This window comes from Ambystoma mexicanum, chromosome 3p (assembly GCF_040938575.1).
Source record: "Ambystoma mexicanum isolate Mex_15411 chromosome 3p, UKY_AmexF1_1, whole genome shotgun sequence".
Taxonomy (NCBI): Eukaryota; Metazoa; Chordata; class Amphibia; order Caudata; family Ambystomatidae; genus Ambystoma; species Ambystoma mexicanum.
Window position 1 is genome coordinate 143,526,445 of NC_090925.1, and position 23,822 is coordinate 143,550,266.

General features: G+C 47.6%; 1 protein-coding gene across 1 annotated transcript in view; it reads left to right on the forward strand.

The window, feature by feature from the left end:
* The window catches only part of LOC138580169 (uncharacterized), a 123,030-nt gene extending 100,642 nt beyond the window's left edge, over positions 1 to 22,388 (forward strand). The window contains exon 5 of the mRNA XM_069650498.1: positions 19,010 to 22,388. Coding sequence (XP_069506599.1) covers positions 19,010 to 19,169 — 160 coding nt within the window. The 3' untranslated portion in view covers positions 19,170 to 22,388. The remainder of the gene's footprint in view (positions 1 to 19,009) is intronic.
* The last annotated feature ends 1,434 nt before the right edge of the window (positions 22,389 to 23,822 follow it).

Here is a 23,822-nt window from a genome sequence, read left to right on the forward strand (position 1 = left end):
AGCAAATACTAAATGGTTGCAGGTAACCAGATGGGAGGTACTGCAGACCATTAACATGACCATAAAAGGATTCAACGCAATTAAAGAAGAGTTAAGGGCGATCCAACTGATGACTCTCCAGAACAGATATGTACTTGACAAGATCACAGCTATGGATGGAGGTGTTTGAGCAAAATTGGAGAATCATGTTGCACATTTATACCATCTCACAACGAAGAAAATGGAACCTTAACAGTGGCCATAGGTTTGCTGATGAAACTACAGAATCAAATGACTGATGAAGCTGACGAAGTAGACGACAACAGTTGGTTTGGATCACTATTCTCATGGGTTTCACAATGGATGGCAGATGCATTCAAGTTCCTAGGAGCCCTGCTAGCGATGATATTGCTAGGATTCTGTGTTATCAAGATAATAATCTCACAGTGCCAGAAAACTGCGAAAAAGGCCATAGGGATGAAGATCACGATTGATGTCGAACCAGGATGGAAGCCCAAAGACCTAACTGATGAAGAAATAAGAGACTTTGTGAAGGCCAGCATTCATGCACCAGAAGGGACAAAGTTTCTATATCCCGGAAAGCACAGAAATTATGTGGGGAGGTGGGTTGACTGCAGCCCAAATGGACAATGTCAACTGATGACATGGAACAAGGACGAACACGTGAGAACAGCAGGAAGTTTAAAAGGAGTAATAAATATATGGACCCCAAAGAGACCTTTCTTCAGACCATCATGTATAGACCCAGAAGATGAAGAAAGAATGGACCTAGGTGATGAAGTGAAGGTGAATACAGAGGAACCAAAGAAGATGGATCCAAAGAAAGAGATGAAAGTGGTCGATGAATCGGCCAGAGGGGGGAGTGTAGAGGAGGTCCCAAGTACAGCCTGCACTCCAACCATCCATTTTGAAGTACAAGGAACGTTCACGCCGAAATATGTGAAGTATGATGAGCAAATAAACCAGCAGTGAGCCGCAGTGGGGCTCTGTCCAGTACCAATCAGAAGAGCAACACCTATTGAAGTACCAATACCATGTAAACCATGGAAAGTAAGGTACCCATTGAGAAAACCATATCAACAAATTAAACGAAGTGAAGATCGTCTAAGTACAGTCCCTGAAGAAGCCAAAAAGGTATTGATGGAAGACGAACGGTGACGACACAAGAACCCGGACTGACTCACATATAGAAGAGATGACGACCAGAGAATGATGTAAAGAGACGAAAACTCCATGGACAAGGGGCATCGTGAACCTAAAGTGAAAGGACAATGTCAAATATAAGAAGCTGAAGCCATGAGCATGGTGAAGATATTCGACCAGTTTACGCATGTACATATGCTTGGAACTGCAAGAAAGCTAAGAAAATCGTGCGGCTTGCTATGCTTAGTAGAAAGCTAGTGGGGCAAGCGCCACCTATACATATCTACCTCAAACGAAGCACGTTATATAAGTATACTTCCACTTTGCACAAGAAGCAAAATTAACCAAGGCTACTAAAGGCCACACAAGGACAGCTTCATATTTAGCAAAATCAAGAATAAGCGGCAGAAACGAAACTCAGCAGAGGCAAATCATGCCAAGAAAGTCAAGGTCGTATCAGTAGAATAGACGAACAGTAGCTACAATTAATTGAAGCAAAGAACAGAATATCCTGCTTCAGAAAGGTCAAGATAAGAAACTGAAGGCAGGTGGTGGGTGAAACAAAAATCAAATACACAAATTACATAAAGAAGAGGCAAATTCACGGTGTCTGAATTACGTGACCAGCCGATCGAGAAGAAGCAAGACTTTCACACCTACGCATGGCAGTGGGCCAGGCGAAGATATCAGAACTTTTCCAGACAGGAGATGCAGTCTCGAGGCCAACCACAGTGAAATAATAGACACATGGCCACTAAAGTGATGATTGATTGTAACAATAATAGGAGGAAGGCCGGGGGAGCTAAGGGGCACCCTGCATTCTGCGTGCTGCTAGGCAAAATGGAAAAGTATGAGTGGGGTTAGTGCCAACTCAATCATAGTGGACCAAGTAATCTAGGGTCCTATAGTTAGTTGAACCAATGGGACGTCGTACCTTTAGTGACATCTACAATAGCCATTTTGAGGGAAGGGCTTAGATGTCCCACCTGACAGTGTTTATCCAATCCCCTTACTCAGTTACAATATACAGATATAGTACCTATATTAGAGTTACCTTTCCTGAACCAATAGAATTGCATGCCAACGTTTAAGCGTTAAAACGTCAGTGATGATGAGTTTTTAGTATAAATTATGTTTTTTTTATTAAGTTTGTTGGAGTTGTGAAGCAAGAGAGAAGATCACGCATCCGCTGATATTCATGAGGCTCCCCGTTTTTTGTACTTGTCATTAAACTGACTCCCTTTGCCAAACCGTTGAGTTGTCATTATTGATTTGGTGTTGGAGTATAAATCTGCACCCCCATCCATCTCACTGGTGCTGCTATCTTATCTTAAAGTGCTTCTGGGCAAACCCGACTCTATGGGCCGGTTGGGGGTCCCAAAGTACAGGAATTTCTTCCCTTGTATTTAGCCATTACAGGGTGGCAACATGATCAAGTGTTCCTTTATCAAAGGACCCCTCTTCCGGCCAGGCACGGGTTGCTCCCTCCCCCTTCAGTTCCTTTACCCACTCACTATGGTATTTCTTTACCTTTTCTTGGTATAGGGTGAGGTTTTTACAAATATGGGATGGGGGTGTCTATCCCCATGTTTGGACAAATACATATTTTTCTCCTTTTTCTGTTAAAATCTTCTATTCAGAAGGTAACACAAGGGGTATGTGTGTACTCTACCTCACCCTACTTTGTTACTCTTTTTCTCAGTTACACATAATTGACGTGAACCACAACCAACATAATTGACGTTGAAAAAACACAACCAACAAACAGTTGAACAATACAAAACATGGAACAAATAATTTGCCCTTTTTGTCCCTTCCCAACATTTCTTCCCAACGATTCTTTACCCCCTTTTCACACGTCCTGCCTTCACATCACCCGTGCCCCTCCTGGGCCTTCCTCCAGAATATTGGAAAACACTAAGAAATATCAAAACCTAAAACAACTCTTCAGTTCGCTATCAAGCCTACTCCATATATGAGGCTCCTACTTTGTTCTCTTTTCTCATCTAATTCTCTTCAATGGTCGGGACAGTGCTATCCAGCGCCGGCTTCTACCCCTTTTCAGAGCTAGGTACCCCTATCTACTCTTCTCTTCAATTTATTTCTCCATATAAAAACCAATGGCCATAAAAAACAATACAAAATCTCATTTACATACCTCATTCACTCTCACTCTACCCATGCATGTTCTTTCCCCTTTTTTGTTCAACTCCCAATCATATATAGTCCCACTCCTCCCTTATTTGTCTCTCTGTTGCAATTAGTACTCACGTGCCGGTCTTCTTCCAAGAGCCTCCGTTCGCTGTGTATCCCGAAGGGGCCTCCCCATGGCGGCCTTGGCCGGCTCCGGCAATCAGTTGCATGTTTGCAAAGCTGTGACCCACAAGACCTGCTCGGGAGTGCACGCTTTTTGTAGAACTCTGCCAACCGTAGGTGGCTTTGGCGCTCGACGGGGTAGCCCAGATCTCACCATAGGTATGGCAGTATCTCGAGGACTAGCAGGCAAAAGCGGTCACCAAATGAAGGCTAGCACCTTAGCATGCATGTGTCCCAATAGACAGAATAAAGTACACACCCCACTAGGGAATGAGACCAGGAGAGTAATTGCAAGGGTACCCAATTTTATATAAGTAAATAAATGCAAGCAAAGAACTCTGCTGTCCGAGAGCGCTCTGCCACATAATACACAGGCAGCACATTATGAATCTGAAAAATGTCATGGATGATGTAATTACATACAGTACAAAATAACAGTTTCCATTGGTTAACTGGCCTAGTCCAGTATGGAGCATAGGCGATGTCCGTCTACAATTGGTTGAGGACGCTGGGGCGGTCAATTGGCACGTGGGTCAGCTGGTCTCATCTTTGCAGGGTGATGGTGGGTTGAGGATCACAAAATGATAAATCCTGACTAAACTAAACAATGAAGTTTGGTAGGCAAAGAATAATAGCTGGCATGAAATCATTGCATCAAAGGGGGTCGTTCATAAAGAGAAGGCAAATATATGTGCATTCTAACCCATGCTTTTATAGGGGCAAGGGGCAAGTGTCTTCCTTTCAGGTGCCTGATCAGAAAGGTTGATCAGTGATTTGTTGTGTTTGGGGCCTCACGATTTCAAACGCCTCGGGATAGGTGTTAGCTTTAGGAAATAATATATATGATCACTCTAGATTTGGGATATGGTGGGCAATTTAGGGTGGTCCAGGAGAAGGGTCTGGTAAGCCGATGCATTCAGAGGGAATAGGGGGCATAGGGTCAGTGGACCATGATTTGGCAGGGAGGAAGTAGACCGGGTATGAGTCGGTCAGCAGAGATGGATGGGGAACTGGGTCTGGAGCAGACCTTGGTCTCGCACTCTGCGATGAGCACATCCTGTCAGTGCTTGATACTTGCTAAAGGCAAAAATGAATGACTATTTCCGTGAGAACTGAAGTCGCGCTGAGCTGGCAAGGGGTGGAGGTGGCAGGAGCTGGTGTGCGCGGCACTGGGAGAGGGAGACCTGACATTTCGGCAGAGGCCTAGAAAAAGATGGTGTTAAGGAGGGACAAAATGGAGTCTACAGGCATTAGTTATGCTTCTACACACGTCCACTAAAATGAGTAATGCAAATATGTACGATAGAGGTGGAGATGTCTCCCCCCCCCCTTAGTTCACACCTTGTTTACTTGTTGCAGGAATGGTGCAGGGGGGTGGAATATACCACCCCTACCCCAACACTATCCTTCACTCTTTGGGCACCCCCTTCTAGAGTATAACCTTCTGGTTCACCACTCATCAGTGATTTGTTTATGTCTTGGTTACTGGTAATCCCTTTTTCTGTATGGAATTCTTGTACCCCCTTCTTTGGGTGTTATTCACTGTTCTTTGCCAGACCTGCAGGGTCTGCCAACTATTCTGGGATGCCTCTTCCCTGCCTGTGGATCTACAGCGACTAAATCAATAAATGCTTATAATTGACCACTCTCTGTCGAGGACTTCGGGTAGCGGGTTGAGCCGGGCAGCGGGTTGGGCCGGGCCTTTGCCCCACAGCAGGGCGTCTTCTTATTTATTTATGTATGTATATCTAAGGCGCCGAAAACCTGCAGGCAGTGGGGTGCCAAAACATTTACACAATAAGGACGAACATCAAATGACAGGGCAGAGAAAGGCCAAAGGGCAGGTTAGAAAGGAGGATGAGTTACTCGAACAGCAAGGTTTTTAGAGATTTTCTGAACGGTCGTAGGTCGTGTTCCGTTCCCAGAGTATTAGGAAGTGAATTCCAGAAAGTGGCTGCTTTTACTGGAAAAGATCTGCCAAGTCCCTTTGCGCATCTATGGTCTGGGCAGATAATCTTACATTGTTAGTAAGCACAATACTCTGGATGGACGATATTTTGGAATTAATGTTTTAAAATAGGCAGGAGCTTGTCCAAAGATACGGAACAAGTTACTTACCTGTAACTGTTGTTCTCCAGCATGGGTCTGGTATGGATTCACATGCTCAAGGATATTCCCCGTCGTCAGGCTGGGAATCCTCGGTAAAGAAAAAATCAGTATCAGTTTTGTTTCTGATCTGTCTTCCTTAGTAGTAACCAATCACTGGTCTCTGGGTCATACTGCCCCCAGCCATTGACTGCTCTCTCCCTAAGCCCCTCCCCTGGCAGCCATCCTCAGATTTGGTAGCACGTAAAGTGGCAGTATGACCAAGTGAAGAGCCGAAGAGGGCAAGGAGGGAGGGATTTGCATGTGAATCCATGCCAGACCCATGCTGGAGAACAACAGTTACAGGTAAGTAACTTGTTCCTTCTCCAGCATGGGGTCTGGCATGGATTCACAGGCTCATGAATATAAGAATACATAGCAGTACACACATGCACAACCACGGGAGGTGGCAAGGCTCAACATTAAGCATTACATATACTCAACATTAAGCAACTCTTACCTCCTCACCAGGCCCACCATCAGGCGAACAGGTTGCGCAGCACTGCTTGGTCGACCCTGGACTCCTTCCTGGAATCCCGTTTGACGCAGTAGAATCTCGTGAAGGTGTGCGTCGACCTCCACGTAGCAGCCCTGCAGATGTCCAGCAGGGGCACACCAGACAAGAACGCTGTGGTAGCAGCGATCGCTCTGGTCAAATGGGCTCTCGGATGGCCGGGCAACGGTCGGTTTGCCAACCGGTGACAGTACATGATGCAGCCGGAGAGCCATCTGGAAATGGAAGCCTTCGAGAGGGCCTTCCCTTGGTTCACAGGTCCAAAGTTCACAAAAAGCTGTGACGTCTTCCGAAAACTCTTTGTGCGGTCCACGTAGAACTTCAGTGCTCTAACTACATCCAGCGAGTGCAAAGTCCTCTCGGCCGGCGACGAAGATGACGGGAAGAAAACTGGCAACACCAAGGGTTCGTTGAGATGGAAGTCCGACGGCACCTCGGGCATGAAGGAGGGGTGCGTCCTCAGCACCACCCTTGTCTCGTGGAAAGTCAAGTATGGAGGCTTGCAGGATAGGGCCTGGATCTCTCACACCCGTCGTGCGGAGGTGATGGCCACGAGGAATGCTGTTTTCCACGACAGGAACTTCAACGGTGCCGAATGCAGAGGCTCTAATGGTGGCCCCATGAGCCTGGTGAGCACCACGTTGAGTTCCCACGCCGGGGCTGGAGCCTTCACCGGCAGGAACAATCGGAACAGTCCTTTCATAAATTCCTTCACCCAGCGATGAGACCACAGGGATGACCGTCTTGTAGTTCTGGTGTATCGGGAAATCGCTGCCAGATGTATCTTGATGGAAGCGTGAGCCAGTCCAGCCTTGGCCAGCGACAGTAGGTATGGTAGCACTTGAAGGGCCGTAATCCGTAGAGGGTTAATCTTCTGTGCACGGCACCAGACAGAGAACCTCTTCCACTTGTGTCCGTAGCACTTGAGAGTTGAGGACGCCCTGGCCTTTGCAAGAACCTATTTGCAGTCCGGCGGGATATCGTACCCTCCAAACTGCAAGTTCAGCGACTCCGTACATCGTACCCTCCTGCAGGAGCCAGGCCTGCAAGTTCAGCGACTCCGGGTCGTGATGAAGGATGGCACCTCTTTCTCTGGAGAGAAGATCTGCGTCTGTCGACAGTTTGACTGGTGAGGGCGCTGACAAGTCCAGGAGGTCCGGGAACCAGATCTGTCTCAGCCACGCCGGTGCGACGAGGATCATCCTAAACCGGGACCTCTTGAGTTGGTTGATGAGTCGGAGCAGCAACGGAGGGAACGCATACAGGAACAGGCCGTCCTAGAGGAACGAGAAAGCATTGCCAATGCTCCTCGGCTGGGGAAACCTGCTGGCGAACCTCTGCCACTTGGAGTTCGTCGCCGTCGCCAACAGTTCGATCTGGGGTTTGCCCCATCGTTGGAAGAGTCGATCCACTTGATCCTGACGTAGTTCCCACTTGTGGCACGAGCGCAGCTCCCTGCTGAGTGAGTCAGCGATGGTGCTCTTTATCCCTGCTAGATGAAAGGGTACCAGAAATATCCCCTGGGCAATGGCCCAATGCCACAGATCCTGGGCTTCCTTGGACAGGGCTGGGGATCTGGTTCCCCCTTGCTTCCGGAAGTAGAACATCATGGTGGTGTTGTCGGTAAAGATCCTCACCACCTTGCCCTTGAGGGATGGGTGAAACGACCTGAGGGCCCAGAACACTACTCGGAGCTCCAGGATGTTGATGTGGAGTGTCCCCTCCTCCGGGAGCCAAAGGCATCTCACATGAAGATCTCCGGTGTGCGCTCCCCACCCCTCCAGGGAGGCATCCGTCGTCACTGTCACCTGGTGTGCTGGGGTCTGAAAGTCTGTGCCTGCCGTGAGATGCGCGCGGGTGCCCCACCACCGAATTGCTTGGCGGAAAGCCTCGTTGAGCGGGGCCTTGGCCTCGAAACTTCCCGCCGCTTGCATCCAACGTGCGTCAAGGAACTCCTGTAAAGGACGCATCAGAAGCCTGCATAGCTGCACCAGGTAGATGTATGAGGACATCATCCCTAGAAGGGACTTAATGGACCTCACCCTGGCTACGTCCGTGGCCAGCAAACGCTGCACCTTGCCCAGGATGGCCTTCGTCCTTTCCTCCGATGGCGAGGCCAATCGCGCTACTGTATCGAGCCTGGCTCCCAGAAACAGTGTGACCTGCGACGGCACCAGGTGGGATTTGGGGAAGTTGATGGAGAATCCCAGGTCCGTGAGCAGCCGGACGGTTATCGCTGTGTGCTCGACGGTGTGTTCCCTTGTCTTGCTCGGATGAGCCAATTATCCAGGTAGGGGTAGACGTGGATCCCCTGCAGGCGCAGCCACGTCGCCACTGGTGCCAGGCAATTGGTGCAAACCCTGGGCGCCGACTTCAATCCGAATGGGAGGGCCTTGAATTTGTAGTGCCGTCCTTGGACTACGAACCTGAGAAACTTTCGATGTCCTTTTAGAATGGGGAAGTGAAAGTACGCATCCTCCAAATCCAACGACGATAGGAAGTCGCCTTCCTCCAGCTGGCCCAGCACGTGCTGGAGGGTGACCATCCGGAACTTCTGTGCCTTGATGTATTTGTTTAGTCGACGCAAGTCCAGGATGGGACGCCATCCTTCTGTCTTCTTTCTGACGAGGAAGTACCATGATTACACTCCGGAGCCTCTTTGGGACAAGCTCGATGGCTCCTTTCTTGAGCATCACCCTTACTTCTAACCGCAGTTGAGGGACGTGGTTGAGGGACGTGGTTTTCCTTCCTGGCCACGGGAGGAATGCGGGCACACTGTCTGAAATTCGAGAGTGTGCCCGTTGGCCAGGGCATCCAGCACCCAACGGTCGGTGGAGATGGACTCCCACACGCTGACGAACTTCGCCAGCTGGCTTCCCACCGGGGTGCTCAGGTGGGGGCCCGACGCAACGGCTGGTTCAGTCTTGCTTGGCAGTGGCCTTGTTGCCTTGGCCTCCCTGGCGACGACGACGAGATCCACCTGACTTGCCTCGTCCTCTGTAGGCCTCCTGCGACAAGGAGCGGGCCGCCTGAGGGTACGTTGAGGAGCTGCCGCCGAATCCTTTGGAGGCACCTTGCTTGCCTCCGGAGTTCCGAAAGGGCGGCCGTCATTGCTGCAGAACTCCCAAGGCCCGAGCCGTCTCCGTGTCGGTCTTGATGGCCTGAAGTGACTCATCCACTGTCTTTCCAAACAGATTGTTCCTGTAGAAGGGCATGTCCAAAACTTTGGCTTGCACGTCTTGGTGGAAATCCGTCGCCTTGAGCCACCCCCGCCGTCGAAGGCAAACGCTGTTGCCCAACTGGCGGAACCCGGTGTCGGCAATGTCTGTGGCTACCGTTATGGCGTGGTCCGATGCCACCTCACCTTCCTGTAGGATCTCCAGGGCCTCTGCCCTCATGTCATCCAGCGAGGAAGTCCAACAAGGGGGCGATCTTGTACCACAACTCCCTGTCGTAGCGGGTCACAATCGCTAGGGCGTTGGCCGCCTTAATCGTCGTCGCCGCAGATGAGATGACTCGTCGTCCCGTGACGTCCAGTTTCTTTCCCTCGCCGTCCGGTGGGGAAGTTGAAGTTGAAGCCGATGCCCCCGCTGCTTTCTTTTTGGCCGCTGCCGAAACGACCGAATCCGGGGTCGGCTGTGCCCTAAGGCACAAAAGGGCGGCATTGGGGACCCGGTACTTCTTCTTGTACCGGTCCCTCTTGGCAGGCGAGTCGTGGACGGGTTCTTCAGAAGAGCAAGTCCCTCGTCCCAGATGTCATCCAGCAACGGCACCGCGAGGACCGTCTTCCTCTTGGCCTTGCGCCGTTGGTAGAGGAAGCCTTCCTTCTTCTGTTCTTCGGGGCAGAGCTGGAAAAGCTCGGATGCCCTGGCAATCATGGCGTGGAAGGAGCCAATTTCGTCGGGCGGGGAGGCCCGAGGGGGGTGGTGATGGAAGGTCGGTCCCGTCGTCATCCGTCCCCGTCGTGGCCGTATCTGTTCCTGTGTCATCCACAGGAACAGGGGAAGGAGATAAAGGCTGAGAGGGCCATGGGGGCTGGAAGGGTGGGGGTGGATGAACTCTCCTCCTCTTGTTTGGAGGGCTTCCCGACGGGCCCGGTTCTGCTGGGTCGTCCGTTGGGGGTAGAGGCAATCCTGTCCTTATCTCTGTGCATACGGTTTGGCTTGCCATCAAAATAGCCACCGAGTTCTCCTGTGGCTCGGGTTGCAACGGGCGCAATGGTTGCTCCTCCTCCACGGGAACCTCGTTGGCGCCACCATCGCTCTCTTCGTCCTCCTCGTCGGGATTCCTCCCGTGGGACCGGACCTCCTGAAACCTCTTGTTGAGGCCCTCCACGACTTCAAGCAGCTCCTCCTCGGAGGCTGTATCCGTGTCCGTAACAGCCACCCCCCCCCTCTTTTTCCACCGGGGTCTTCACGGGGGTCTTCTCGATGGGCTGAAAAGAGGATTCCCTCTGCGGTGGCAGGGGAAAATCTGGGCCCTGAGGTCGCCTCCACTGGGGTAGCCTCCAAAGGCTTCACCAGAGCTGTCGCGACTACCTCGATAGAGGCCTTAGCTGGGTGAATCAAGGCCTTCACCACCTTGCTTGAGGCCTTCACCTTGGGGGGAGGGTCACCGCCTCGCTTCCCCTCGGCTGGATCCTTCGAGATGGACCGGGGCCTCTCCAGAAGCTTAGCCGGGTTCTCGGATTTTCTCTTCCCCGAGCCAGAGCATTGGCTCGTGGTTGATGGCGCCGGTGAAGGTGTGCCCTGCCTGGCAGCCGAGGAGCCCGACCGTTCAGCGCTCCCGGTGCCCGCTGACTTGCGGTGCTTTGCCTTTTGTTGGGCCTCCGTCGCCGGAGCGCCCTCACAGGATTTAGAAGACCGCTCGGACTTCTTCTTCTCACCTGCTGGGCTCTTTCCTTCCAGCCGTCAGTTGGCAAGACGGTTCCGACGATCCCTCATAGTCCGATACGTCATGTTCATGCAAAACGCACAGTTCTTCTCCACGTGCGTTCTGTCTTCGTGAAGGCAGTAGAGGCATCTCGAATGCTCGTCCTCCTTGAAGACGTTCTGTAATCCGCGTCCAGGGCAGTTCCTAAACAGCGTGGATCCGGGTGTCGAGCTTCCCTTTTCCTGGGTCATGTCCACTAGGTAGGCCTCAGAAACTTCTGGAATCCTCCAAGAAGCGTAACTCGAAGAAAACTTCGCCCTTGAGGGGCGTAGAAAATTCCGAAACGGGTCTCCGTTGATCGGAAGTAGAAATGGTGGAGCTTGAGGCTCGATTGACCGAAAAAATGAGATAAATCTCTTTGAAAAAACGCAAAACGCAGTAAAAGCTCGAGTGCCATAGCACGAGGACTCCCAACACTTGAACGTGCGGTAAAAATCTGAGGATGGCTGCCAGGGGAGGGGCTTTGGGAGAGGGCAGTCATTGGCTGGGGGCAGTATGACCCAGAGACCAGTGATTGGTTACTACTAAGAAAGACAGATCAGAAACGAAACTGATACTGATTTTTTCTTTACCGAGGATTCCCAGCCTGACGACGGGGAATATTCATGAGCATGTGAATCCATGCCAGACCCCATGCTGGAGAAATTTATGAACCATGGATCCTGCTTTGAAATTGATTTGTCCTGAATGGGGAGCCAGTTAAGATTTTGTCTGTGCTTTGAGATATTTCCGCATCCTGAAACATTCTGAACTATGTGTACTGCATCATTTTGCAATACTTGTAATTTTTTCAGGCTGGAGTTTGAGGCTCCAATCAATAGAGAATTGCAGTAGTCGAGCCTTGAGGTAATAGTAGCTCTGGCAATAGTTGCCCTATTTACTTCAGCGATATAAGGGCGAATGTTTCTAAGAAGACGAAGATGATAGTTACAGTTTTGGCTCAGCTGGTTGACATGTGCCTCAGAGTTCAGAGAGGCCTCTACCGTAACACCCAATGTTTTCACCGTCGATTGGTGATGTCTCTGATTGTAAAGCTCGTAAAGGCGGGGCTCATGTTCATCCGAGCCTGTCTTGAGCCAAAGATAAGGATCTCTGTTCTGTTGCCATTCAAGCTAATTGGAGGACATCCAAAGATCTATCTGATGGTAGATGTTAGTAAGAGCCCCACAGTCAGTTATATAGTCCCCGGTAGATTCCATAACTGGGTGTCATCTGCGTAGTTCGTAAAACAAATACACCCAGATCGTTTAGTAGGGAAAATTAATGTATACGTTAAACAGAATAGGAGCTAAGGTAGCCTCTTGAGGGAATCCACACCAAATTGGGGCTTTTGGGGAACATGCCGATCCCCAATGAATTTTAGATACACGTTCAGATAAAAAAAGCCCCCTCAGAACAGAGTCCTAGGTGAGAAAGGAAAGGAAAGAGGTGTTCATGATCCACCAGATCAAACGCCGCTGTCAAATCAAGAGAACCAGCGGTCCCATTTTACCTTTTTTGATGATTTCCAGAATGTGTGATTGAAGGTCTTCTAGTGCTGTCTCAGTATTATAACCGGGCTGGACACCCGATTGCCTATTGTGGAGAATGTTATGAGATTCCACGTATGTTTGAAATTGCAGACAGGCAAGTTTGTCGAGAATCTTAAGAAAATTACAATTTGTGATAGGCCTGAGGTTGCCGGGGTCCTTTGGATTTAAGTTGGGTTTTTTCAGCAATGGAGTAACCAAAACAGTTTTAATTAACCTGGGAATCCTACTGTCTCTAAAGGATGCGTTTACAAATCTAGGCAAAAATGGAGCAAATTAATCTATTTTCTAAGATTTACTTAGACAGTATATTTTCCGAGCAGAAAGTTGGACGCATAGATGTAAGAGTATCAGCATGTCGAGTACAGTTATTGGGGAGAATGCAAAAAGAGAAGGATTTTCAATTTCAAGTTCAGAGGGCTGCTGCTCATTTGAATTGGCGACATTAAGCAGGGCTTCTTTGATTTTTCTCTCTAGTGTTTATTATTTTAGCTTCAAAGGCTTTTGGAACTTCTATGGAGTCCTGATTAGAAGGAACAAACGTGGTTTGGAGTACCTTAGGCTTTTCAAGAAGTCTAAGGGTCTCAAAGTGTTTTAGAGAAGTGAGATGCTTGACTTATCTTAACGTTGTAGTAGTCCTTTTTGGTTTGTACAATTTGATTTTTTTTATATGGAAGACTTTGCCTTTCATATGCACCCCTCTCAGTTCTATTCTTCCCCTTCTCTTCTCTGGTATAAACTTCTGGTTCACCCCCTTTTTTCATTTGTCCCCTGGTTTCTAGTAAACCCCTTTTCTGCATGGTATTCTTCACCCCTTCTTTGGGTATTATTCTTGTATCTTGTATTTTGTATTTATTTGTTATTTATATAGCGCCTTACACAAAGGCGCTGTACAGAACCAATTAATAATACACTTGAAGTGAGAAGGGGTAGTACAATAAACCATTACTTACAATGAGACTTCAAATACAGTTAAGGTTGCAGTAGGAATGTTTTTAGGGCAGCACGGAAAGTAGAATAGGAGTGAATTGACCGCAGAGAGAGGGAGAGCATTCCAGTGCAGGGGAGCCAATAAAAAAAAAGAATGGAAACGAGAAGCAGCACATGGAGGGCGAGATACAGTTAAAAGAAAATGGGTTCCAGAGCGAAGAGTATGAGAAGGGACATAAAAGGAAACGAGAGAAGTAAGATGGATAAAAGCAAGTTCATAAAGAGTTTTAAATACTATACAGAGAAAGATGAATTTAAGTTGAGTGGAAGGGTTGCCATCGAAGAGAGGCCAAAGAGGCAGAGATAGTCGTGAATAGGTAAGGAGTATAGGAGACGGATAAAGGAATTAAAAATAGATTTGGGAGGAGCTAGACAAGTCCAGGAAGGAGTACAGAACAATAGATTAATCAAGAAAAGATTAAAGAAGAGATTAGAAGCTTAGTGGTACTTAATGTGAGCAGAGGTCTAACTTTACGAATATTGAAAAGATGGAAATTACAGGAACGGGATGTGATCGAAATGTGATGAGCAAAAGAAAGATTGGTGTCATGATGGAGGCCAAGGTTCCGGGCAGTAAGAGAAAAAGGGAGATGAGAAGGGGAAAACAGGAGAAAAGGGGGAGAAATAGGCAGAGGAATAGTATTAGCAGGAAAAAAAGAGGACTTTAGTCTTAGATGGATTAAGGACAAGAAAGTGGTCCGACATCTAGATTTTGATAGCAGTGAGATGGGCAGAAAGGTTTGTGTGTATAGTAGGTGTAAAAGAAGAGGAAGATAGAATGGGTGTCATCAGCATAAAAGTTAGGAGACAACCCAAAAGAAGAGATAATATTAGCCAAGGGAAAGGTATAAAGGGAGAAATGAAATGGGCCAAGAACAGACCCTCGTGGAACACTGTGAGAAAGAGGAAGGGAATGAGAGCAAACAGCAGCACAGGATACTGAGTAAGTGCGATTTAGATATTCCCTGTTCTTCGCTAGGCCCGCAGGGCCTTTGAGCTACTTGAGCAGCTTTGGTATTCTTAGTCTCTCACGAAGTGCCATGGAGCTCAACTGCCCTCCTCCCTTTCCTTATCCTGTACCACATACCTGCTGCTCTGCCGTCTGCTTCCCAGGGGGAAGTGGAAACTCTGTCTGCATCCGAACCTTCCTGCACAGATGCTACTTACTTTCTCCCTCTCGCGGGTGCCTTTTCTCCAGCATGCAGGTCTTGTGGTTTGGCCTCTCACTGGCAGAGACTTTGGAGCTGGGCTACTGGGTCCGACAGCTTTACACGGGCTCTCAACCCACCCACCACGCACACGTTGTCCTGCACGTTGCGTCTGCACTGTAGCAGTGGAATCTGCTCTGCGCAGCTTACTTCTCCCTCACTAGATTCATGTCAGCTGCTCTCCTCCAGGTAAGGGTCGTGTCCTTTATGTGCCGGTCTCAGAAATTAGTGACACAGTCCCATTGGTCCTGGGGATTCATCTTTATAGAGGGGTCAGAAGCCAAACCAAGCATATGTAACCGTTCTGTTATGTTAATATCATCTGTGCTCATGTATGCAGAAAACACTTGGGACATTGAGGCTAAGGGAGATGTTACAACTGTGTTCAACTGGGAGTCCTTGTCCCCTAAAGGGGAGTCACTCCCAGTGAGATCCTGCTTTTCCAAACCCCTGGAGAGGGTTTGCTTGGTGGGCTCACCTCCCTAGTCTCACAGGGGGCAGCTCCTCTTTGGGGAGAAGGAACGATTTCCCTGGATTCGTCAAATGTCCAGTCCACTATAGACACAGAATTGACCTGGTTAGAAATTCGTGATGACTACGGATGCCAACCAACATTCCTTCCTATTCTACTAGATAGGAGAACAAATCATAAAACACTCTGCCTGGGCTCCACTTTGGGGCTAGAAAGTATTGCCCAGAAATTGATTGAATATTCCCTCGAGATTTGGATTACATAAATTCAGTTAGGGCAGTTATTCTCTAACCCTGACATTTTATCTTGTAATCTTCCCCCTGGGATCATCCCCCCTCTTCCTGCCTCTTCAGTGCACGTGTGTGCGTGCCCCTTGACAACAGTCATGGAAGAATTCACAGCTGTGGTCCAATAATATGCTGGGGGTACTCAACTGAAACCTGAGTGAGCAAGAACCCTAGGCAATCCTGGCACCTACCATCTTATCATTCAAATGGCCCAAACCACTGGCATCCACACCTCTCCCATTCCGAATTGCCCCCAACATAGGGTACACCTTCAATGCCAATACCACACGGGAGTGCCATAAAACGAAGTGCACATTTGCAACTGCATGTATTAAAAATGATCCTCCCACGTATCAACATGAACCACAGAAGTTAAATTGCAAAAGCATTGATTTTATCCAAACCAGTTTGCTATCGATGACTCTAGGTTAACCTACCAAAAAAGAATTTCAGACAAATTAAATGAGTCTAGACAAAAGCAGCGATAATGATTCTTGACTTTAAATCCGAGGATCAAATGTAATACTCTTGTCTGGCTCCCAGTTGAGCAGAGGATGGAGGTCCGAATACTCTACCGTCTCACAAGACCTTCAGGAACAAGTGCCCTGAATATTTAGCCTCACCCCCATCAACTAAGGAGATTCCCAACCAGGAAAAACCAGAACAGGATTTAGATCTTTGCCCTTCCAAGATCCACGGGTCTGAAACAAGATCCCAATTAACCTGATGAGGCTTGAGGACCCTGCCAAATTCATAAGGGCAATCAAGCGGATTATGCTGCGCCAACCTGGCAATGTCTTTGGACAACCCCAAGAAAATCTGAATGCCGCCCTGTAACCTTATATCGAATGACCTACTTCTAGCACACCCCTCTGACCTGGTGGACAGCTCACCAGTAGTTTAGTGCTTGATCCACTCGGGCCTACCAAACTAGGGCCAGTCTGCCCATGAACGCAGACCTTTAATGCTATAGTAAGTTGTGCCAAATCATATGTACTTCCGCAGTATGAACATCTGTAAAATGTTTGGTGAATCGGGTGTAAATGTGAAAGTGACCACTCTTCCAGGAATACAATACACTCAAGAAAAAAATGCTAAGTAGAGCTTGTGTGTCTGCCGAAAGACTAGATATGCAGCGGAAAGTTGCTTAGGAAAGTGTCATAGGATAAACAGATCCCGTCTGAAACACTGTGCCATCAAGTGTCTTTTGCGAGAGATCTATCCATCAGTAAAGCAGTGCGTGGCTTTAAGAATTTCCGTCCGAAATCTCGGTGAAGGGGAATGCTACCTCTGGAATATCCTGCACAGAAGGAATAATGGCTGTACTGTGCCCAGAAAAGATTGTGCCAAACCAATACCTTACCTCTGTACAATGCCACTCGAAGCCATGTGCCATTGAGTAGTATTCTTCAAAACCCGATAATATGGTCTACAGAATAATTGGAAAAATATAAAATACAGTAATGAGTCCCCAAATGTACCTCGCATTGTGCCCACCTCCTAATGTATTGCTGGACCATTGTTTAACTTCTTCAAAGATAATAAGCCAGCATAGCATGACTGTCCCGGAAGTACAGTAATGATTTGTGAGTCCACTGCAGAGCCTGTAAAATCATCTTGCTTTTTTAGGCCGTTTGTTTCGAGGCAGTGAAAGGTGGCTCACTCGCTCTGCATGCCCAGTTAGTGCAACCTGGGGTTTATTTTTCATGTCCAATGAGTTTGAAAGTTCACCAGCCACTATTGACTTGCACATCAGAAAAGAAAATCCCTTTTTAGTTTTGATCTCCGGCGGTACTTTTGCCACCAAGGCAAAGTGATGCTGTATCCTAGCACAAAAAGATCTGTTTAAGTTCACATCGAATCTGTGTTGTCCAACATGCATCGGTGCAAGGCGAAGCAGAGGTGAGTCTCTGCACTCCCACTCACCCTCTCTTTCCTATTATTGCTTCCTTGAACACCAGGAGTAGGGAGGTAGGAGGGTGCTGGAAGTACAACACACTCCACTTGCACTGCCTGCCGGCCATACCCACTGAAGAGAAGCAGGCAAGGAGGGAGCGGGCAGGGAGATACCTTCCTTTTCTTGTGGCCTTGTTCTCCACAGTTCCGTTTTACCTTAGAACAGTGCAACTTCCCTGCTCCCTGTCCGACAGCCACATTTGGTACCTAGACCCCTGTGCAAAGGAAGAGGAACGGTGGAGGTTGATGGTTCTGGCTGTGCAGCAAAGGGAGCAGTGGTGTTTGGTTCCTCTCTCTCCAGCCATTACTTAAGTAAATGTGAGCTGCTGCATTTGAAGACCGTAGTTGCAGTGGTTTGAGTAACTGGGCTTCTGTAAGCACTGCCTGCCAATCGTGTAGCATTGTATGGCCATACCTGGTCTATGATAGCCATGCATATACCACATGATGTGAGCATATGACAAGCATTGCATTTAATTGGAGCAACTGGGCATAGTAGGCAAAGGATTGACTTGTCATGCCGATGCCTGGCAAATGACATCGGTGCCTCCACATTTGATGGGAAGAGATATTGCATGGTGGAAGTAATGGGAGTGTAGCGGTAAAAACCTGGCATACGGTGGAAGTACCCAGACACATGATGGCACAACCCTTTATATTACTACCATATGATGAGAATGCCAGAGCGCATAAGGATTGGCAAAGCCTGGCAAATGATGCCAGTGTATAGGAATATCCCTGGCAAACGATGGTAGTGCTAGTACATATTATGGCAATGCCTATCAAAAGATGGCAGGTGCCAATCAATGGAAAATGGCATGAGTAGAATATCTAATGTACTAGCAATCTGTGGCAATCCTCATGGTGAAGATTACAGATTCACAATCCTTGCTATGTTAGGTATTCCTCGCTCCCTCTGAATAGCAACGTGTGCTCCTCTGCAGCAGTTTTACATGGTAACCCCACTTCCATAGTCCTTGACATTGATAACTCCAGGTCTGGCTTTGGGTGCAGCACCTTGTCCCACATTTCTGTCTTTGGCCGCGGGGTTCCAGTGCAGTAAATGAACTTTGCTCTTTTCGCCCCCAAATTTAATGGGCAACTCCCCCGAGATGCTTCTCTTAACTTTTCTAATTTGGCACCTCATGGTTTCACCTCCTATGTGTACAGAATGATGCGAACGTAGAGCACTCATCTGTCATCTGTGGATTTGCACATGTTCTATGCAGGCGCCTCATTAATATCACGTATGACTGCATGGTGTGAAGGCGGTGGATGGTTGTGGACCTCCTGCATCACCGTCTTTTCTCACGAAGAGCTGCATTTACCATCGACCTTCTGGTCTTCATTGAGCCACTTCCTATCCCTGCATAACAACCTGGCACCCCACCCTCGGCTTTGCAGCGGGTGTGTGTGGAACCGTATTAAAAGCCATTTCCGCATTTAATCAGTACCCACTGTGATCTTGCAGCAATGGCCAGAAAACTATCATTTATTTCCTTGTTTTCTTTTCGCAGGTTCATGATCCACGATTACTCCGACTGCGCCTTTCTGAACCATGTTGTCGGAAGCAGTGAATGTGACAGCGAGCACAACTGGATCTGCACCACGATCAAAGAACATTTTGATGTACGAAAGCGAAAAAGGAACTCCTGGACCGGGCCACATTTTCACTGAAGGCATTTGGGCAGCTTGATGGACACATATCTACATTTACTTGTCGGAGACATCCACTTGCCCTGCCCCATGCACAGTATATGGGTAGATTGCACGGTTTTCCGTCATGCACAGCACTTCCGGCTGGGATAGAATGTGCAGGGCAGACTGGTGGGTGGGCAGGTTACAATGTACTGATGAGACCCAATAAGGTCGAAATATGTGCACACTGTAGTCTCTTATTGAGTCCAGTTACTTGTCACAGGCATCCACTTTCCCGTGCCCCCTGCAGAGTGCATCAGTACCACCAGGGGAGTATCCAGCATTGCAAGAGTGGGGGCGAGCCACGAAGAGTCGTGCTTCCCCACCACCCCCACCCCCAATGCAGTGCGTGCAATTCCAGATGGTCTCATTCGTGCCCACAAACCACCCACCCCCGCCCCAATCTACTTTTTTGGTAACATTAGTGGCAGATGCCAATTTAACACATAACAAAACAAAACTGCAGAATCCTTACAGATGCAGGGAACTCCTCTATTAGAGCTCTGTCCAGGCGCTCTGGGACAAAATACATGCAAACCTCCTAATTTGCATATGGATTGCAACAACAGAAGTGACTTCACAGAAAAGGACATTGCAAGGAGCATCGTCTTTGATACTTGGAGGCACCATGGAAGCAACTTTAGAATAAGTTGCCATAAGAAAGCCAAGTGGCAAATAACTTTGTGGTGCAAAATACCTACATTGCACTATTGTTAATTATGCAGCAACTCTATAGTCAGGCTTTAAAAAAAAAATAATAGCATGATACATTAACATAAGCTCTAAAGTGAATCACAGAGCTGCAGATAAGACACTGTGTGATTAAATGATCTGCCCAACATCACACACTGTGGTTAAATGGTGAAACCAGGATGTGAAGAATTTAAGCAACTGAGCCCATCTTCACAGGTTTAGTTGATATAGATAATACTTTATTTATAGCAATGCCTTTTAAGCAAGGCACTTACATAATAAACTATCATGTCATAATTAACTTTACACTATATACATCCTCATAGAAATATGTTGAGCAATAAGAGTATGGCTTTAATTTTATTCCCCCCATCCTTCATGCAAGGTCACAATAGCATCATGCAGATTAACGTGAGCCTGACAAATCCCCTTTGGATAAAGCCATAGTCATTATTTCATAAGGCCTGTTGTATTATGTACCCTTCTCACTGCTGATCACTCCCTCCCATGCACAAAAGTCCTGGCTAATAGCCCCCTTCCATCCCAGCAGTGCCTAATGGCTCACATTAGCTCACAGAGCTCCTTGCGGCATTGTCCTGGCAGTGGGACCAGTCTCCTGTTTGTAAAAAGTAAGGTTCCTGCTGCTAGGACAATGAGCGTGCTGAGCAGGAATTGCACAGCAAACATTGTCCTCCAAACGGGACACCTTTCCCCTAGGGCACCCTGATTGAGGTGCCGAACGAGAGAGGTATCCCAGTGACCAAGGTCCTGGTTAGGCAGCTTGCCCCTGTGACCTCTCGCTCGGTACACCACCGAGTAGGACGCAGAGTTACGAGTCATGCAAACCACTTCCTGCTCAGATAGAATGCCACGGCCAGACCGGTCGGTGGACGGGCTACGTATGTGAATGATGCGTTCAGTTACTTAGTGTTCTGCTTCATACAGTTGGAAAAATACTCCCAGTGGGCGTTTACTGAGTTTACAAAGCTTACCATAAAATACAGTTGGCAAATGTATAGCAAACAGAAACCAAAATCTTTTGCTTGCAAGAGACCACTAAGCCCTCCGGTTACTCTTTCCTCCACACCCCTTAATTTGTATAATGTTACCATGCTGTAGCCTGGCAGAGGGAGGGTACAGGAAAATGCTGCATGGCCCAAAGGCCCTCAGAAGACCTGTTGCAAGAATTATTCCATTCCCAATTTCTTATTGTAGTCCATGAAAGGTTAATTTTGCAATGGAAGTAGATAACACAAGGACCCCATCGGGTTATCAGGCAGAGTTTGGCCTGTCATGTTCAACTCAACGTGAAGACTCACTCTGACAAGAGGTGAAAGGGGGCGCATTTCCTTGGTGGTGCTCAGGTACTTTGGGGAAGAGCCCCCTCCACCCAGCTCTGGCATAACACAGCACAAATAAACACGGCTAAAATGGCAATGATGGAAGGCACAGAGCCGGCCTCTCAGAAAACTGCATCGCCCGTCAAAGTCAGTGTTTCCTCTACTCTCGTAAAAATTATGGGCCTCATTACACGGATGGCGGTGGACCAAGGTGCTATTAGCTATTAGCACCTTGGTCCATACCGGTAAAATACCGGCACCGCCTTGGTGGAAAGGGGAATTACCGCCCTATTCCAAGGTTGGTGGGGCGGTAATTCCCCCTTCCCCCATTGCCCTTCCCCATTCCCATTTTTGCCCCATAGGGCATAATGGGAATGGGGAAGGTGCCAATTACGGCACCGCAAATTGCGGTACCGTAATTAGCTCCCTGGTCCCTTTGCGGGTTGGTTTTTAACGCCTGCAAAAAGCAGGCGTTAAATTCTCCAACCCGCAAAGGGACCTCGTAGTAAGGCGGTAAGGGTTTACCGGTACCGGTAAAATACCAGTACCGGTAAACCCTTACCGTCTACTGTGTAATGAGGCCCTATGTGTGCAACCCAAATAACAGCGCATTCATTTAGCACACAGCGCTGGAAAGAAGTGTAATTCTAAAAAGCTTCCCACAGTGGGAAGCTTTTTAGAATTCCACTTCTTTCCACTCTGAAAAACCCGAGCAAACTTACTGCGGGTTGGCGTAAGCTCGACTGATAGAAGAATTTTAAAAAAGTAGGTGAAAAAGACCATTTTTGTTTCGTTCAAACGACTACCTCTGTGCATCCTCGGAGCTGCTTTCAGGATGTGCGTGATGTGAACTGATTGATGGCCTGCTAGTTTATCAGGCATTGGAGTACAGTTTAAACGGCACAGAGGTCGGCATCGCCTCTTCCCTGGATCAGTTTTATTGATCGAAGAGAGCAGAATCCGAGGGCAGGGACAGTGCATGGATCTAAACAGTAACTCTAAATGTGTCCTCAAAGCTGCTCTAATGCCCTTTAATGGCCTGTTCTTCCTATGTTTATGTCTCAAGTATGCACCATCAGAACTATATGTAATAATGTGTTATCACGGTATATAAAACATTTGTTTTGTTATATGTATACTAAATAAATAAATATATGCAATATCACAGTTTTCTATTAATTGGTTTTGTTCATGTTTTGAATTATGTATTTGTTTGATCAAATAAAAAGAATGTTTGATTAAATAAAGAGAAACAATCCCCGGAAAGGGGCGTGGGAATATTGACTTGTGTGTGGATGATAGGCAAGTAGACACTGTAACTAAATCTACTCTTTGCACCTGTCGTGGAAACCAGTGATACTGTCCGAGATGTTTGCAGTAAGACCTCCAACCAATGAGCACTTTAGTTAGATATATAGAGACCCGTTTTATGGAGGTTTGTTGGCCGAAGTAAGTGCCCTCTTTTATACATGTGTCTCCTGTTTTTTTTGCAGCTAATTTCGCAGATAAATGTTTTTGGATGGAGGCCTTTGTGGTGCATCAATGTGTGTAATTTGTTAAGCACCTACATGCGAAATAACTCCATTGCGGGCTCTCTTGGACATTAGATTTACTTTCTCCCAATATTATTTTGGGTTTAACCCTATAGTGCACATTCTCAAAAAATAGCGCAGAGAATGTGCGCATTTCATTTGCGCCATTTTTTAGCAATGTGCAGGTCAGCTTATTCTCAGAGGTAGCCTATGCATTTCAGGAGGGTCTGGACAGCGCGTATTTCCCACATGTGGTTGCTGGGAGAGCATTCCACCGAGACGGATCGTCAAAGGGCCTGTGTCAGTGAAATTGCATTTACATCCCTGTTTGGGCAATGCAAATTCTATTGTGACAGCCGCGGTTCACCCGTGTCGGTCACACTTCATTAACAAATCATGGCAGGGTCAGACATGACCATGCCATTATTTGCATCTCCCCCTCTGCCTCTTTTAAAAGCCGCTGGGGGATGACCGTCATTTCTGCACATTTTAATGTGCATCCTGTTGCGAATTCGGGATGCCCTGCAAGTGAGGATATGCGCTAGCGAATCTCCTCACTTGCGGCAGAACGTTGGGAGAATCTCAGTTACACATTTGGATTTTGATGGAACAATTTGTTCAACTTCTCAAATTGCAGCCTATCTGTAAAAATCCATCAAACATATTACCATGAACATGGGTATGATCCATTTATCTTATACTCGTCTAGCTATCCATTCAATTCATCTTTATTCGGGTGGCCCAAAAGCGCCAAAATCCACATACATTGACATGAAGAGAGAAAATATTAAGCAATGAGCTATAAACTTAAGTTATAAAAACATCACTAAGTATACAGATAAAACACTGTAGATACAACCGTAAGAGACAATACATAAAAATCAGTTTGCAAATAAGCAAGTTAACATCCTGCTATAATGTTAGAGGTTATCTGGGGAACCACTTGCAAACCCACAAAATTCAGTGTTAAGGTGGCCAGGAAGGGTCCGCACGAGGGATTCATGTTGCGTGCACCATATTGGTGACTGGGGGTGGCAGCGAAATGGGGGATATGTTGCAATTGAAGT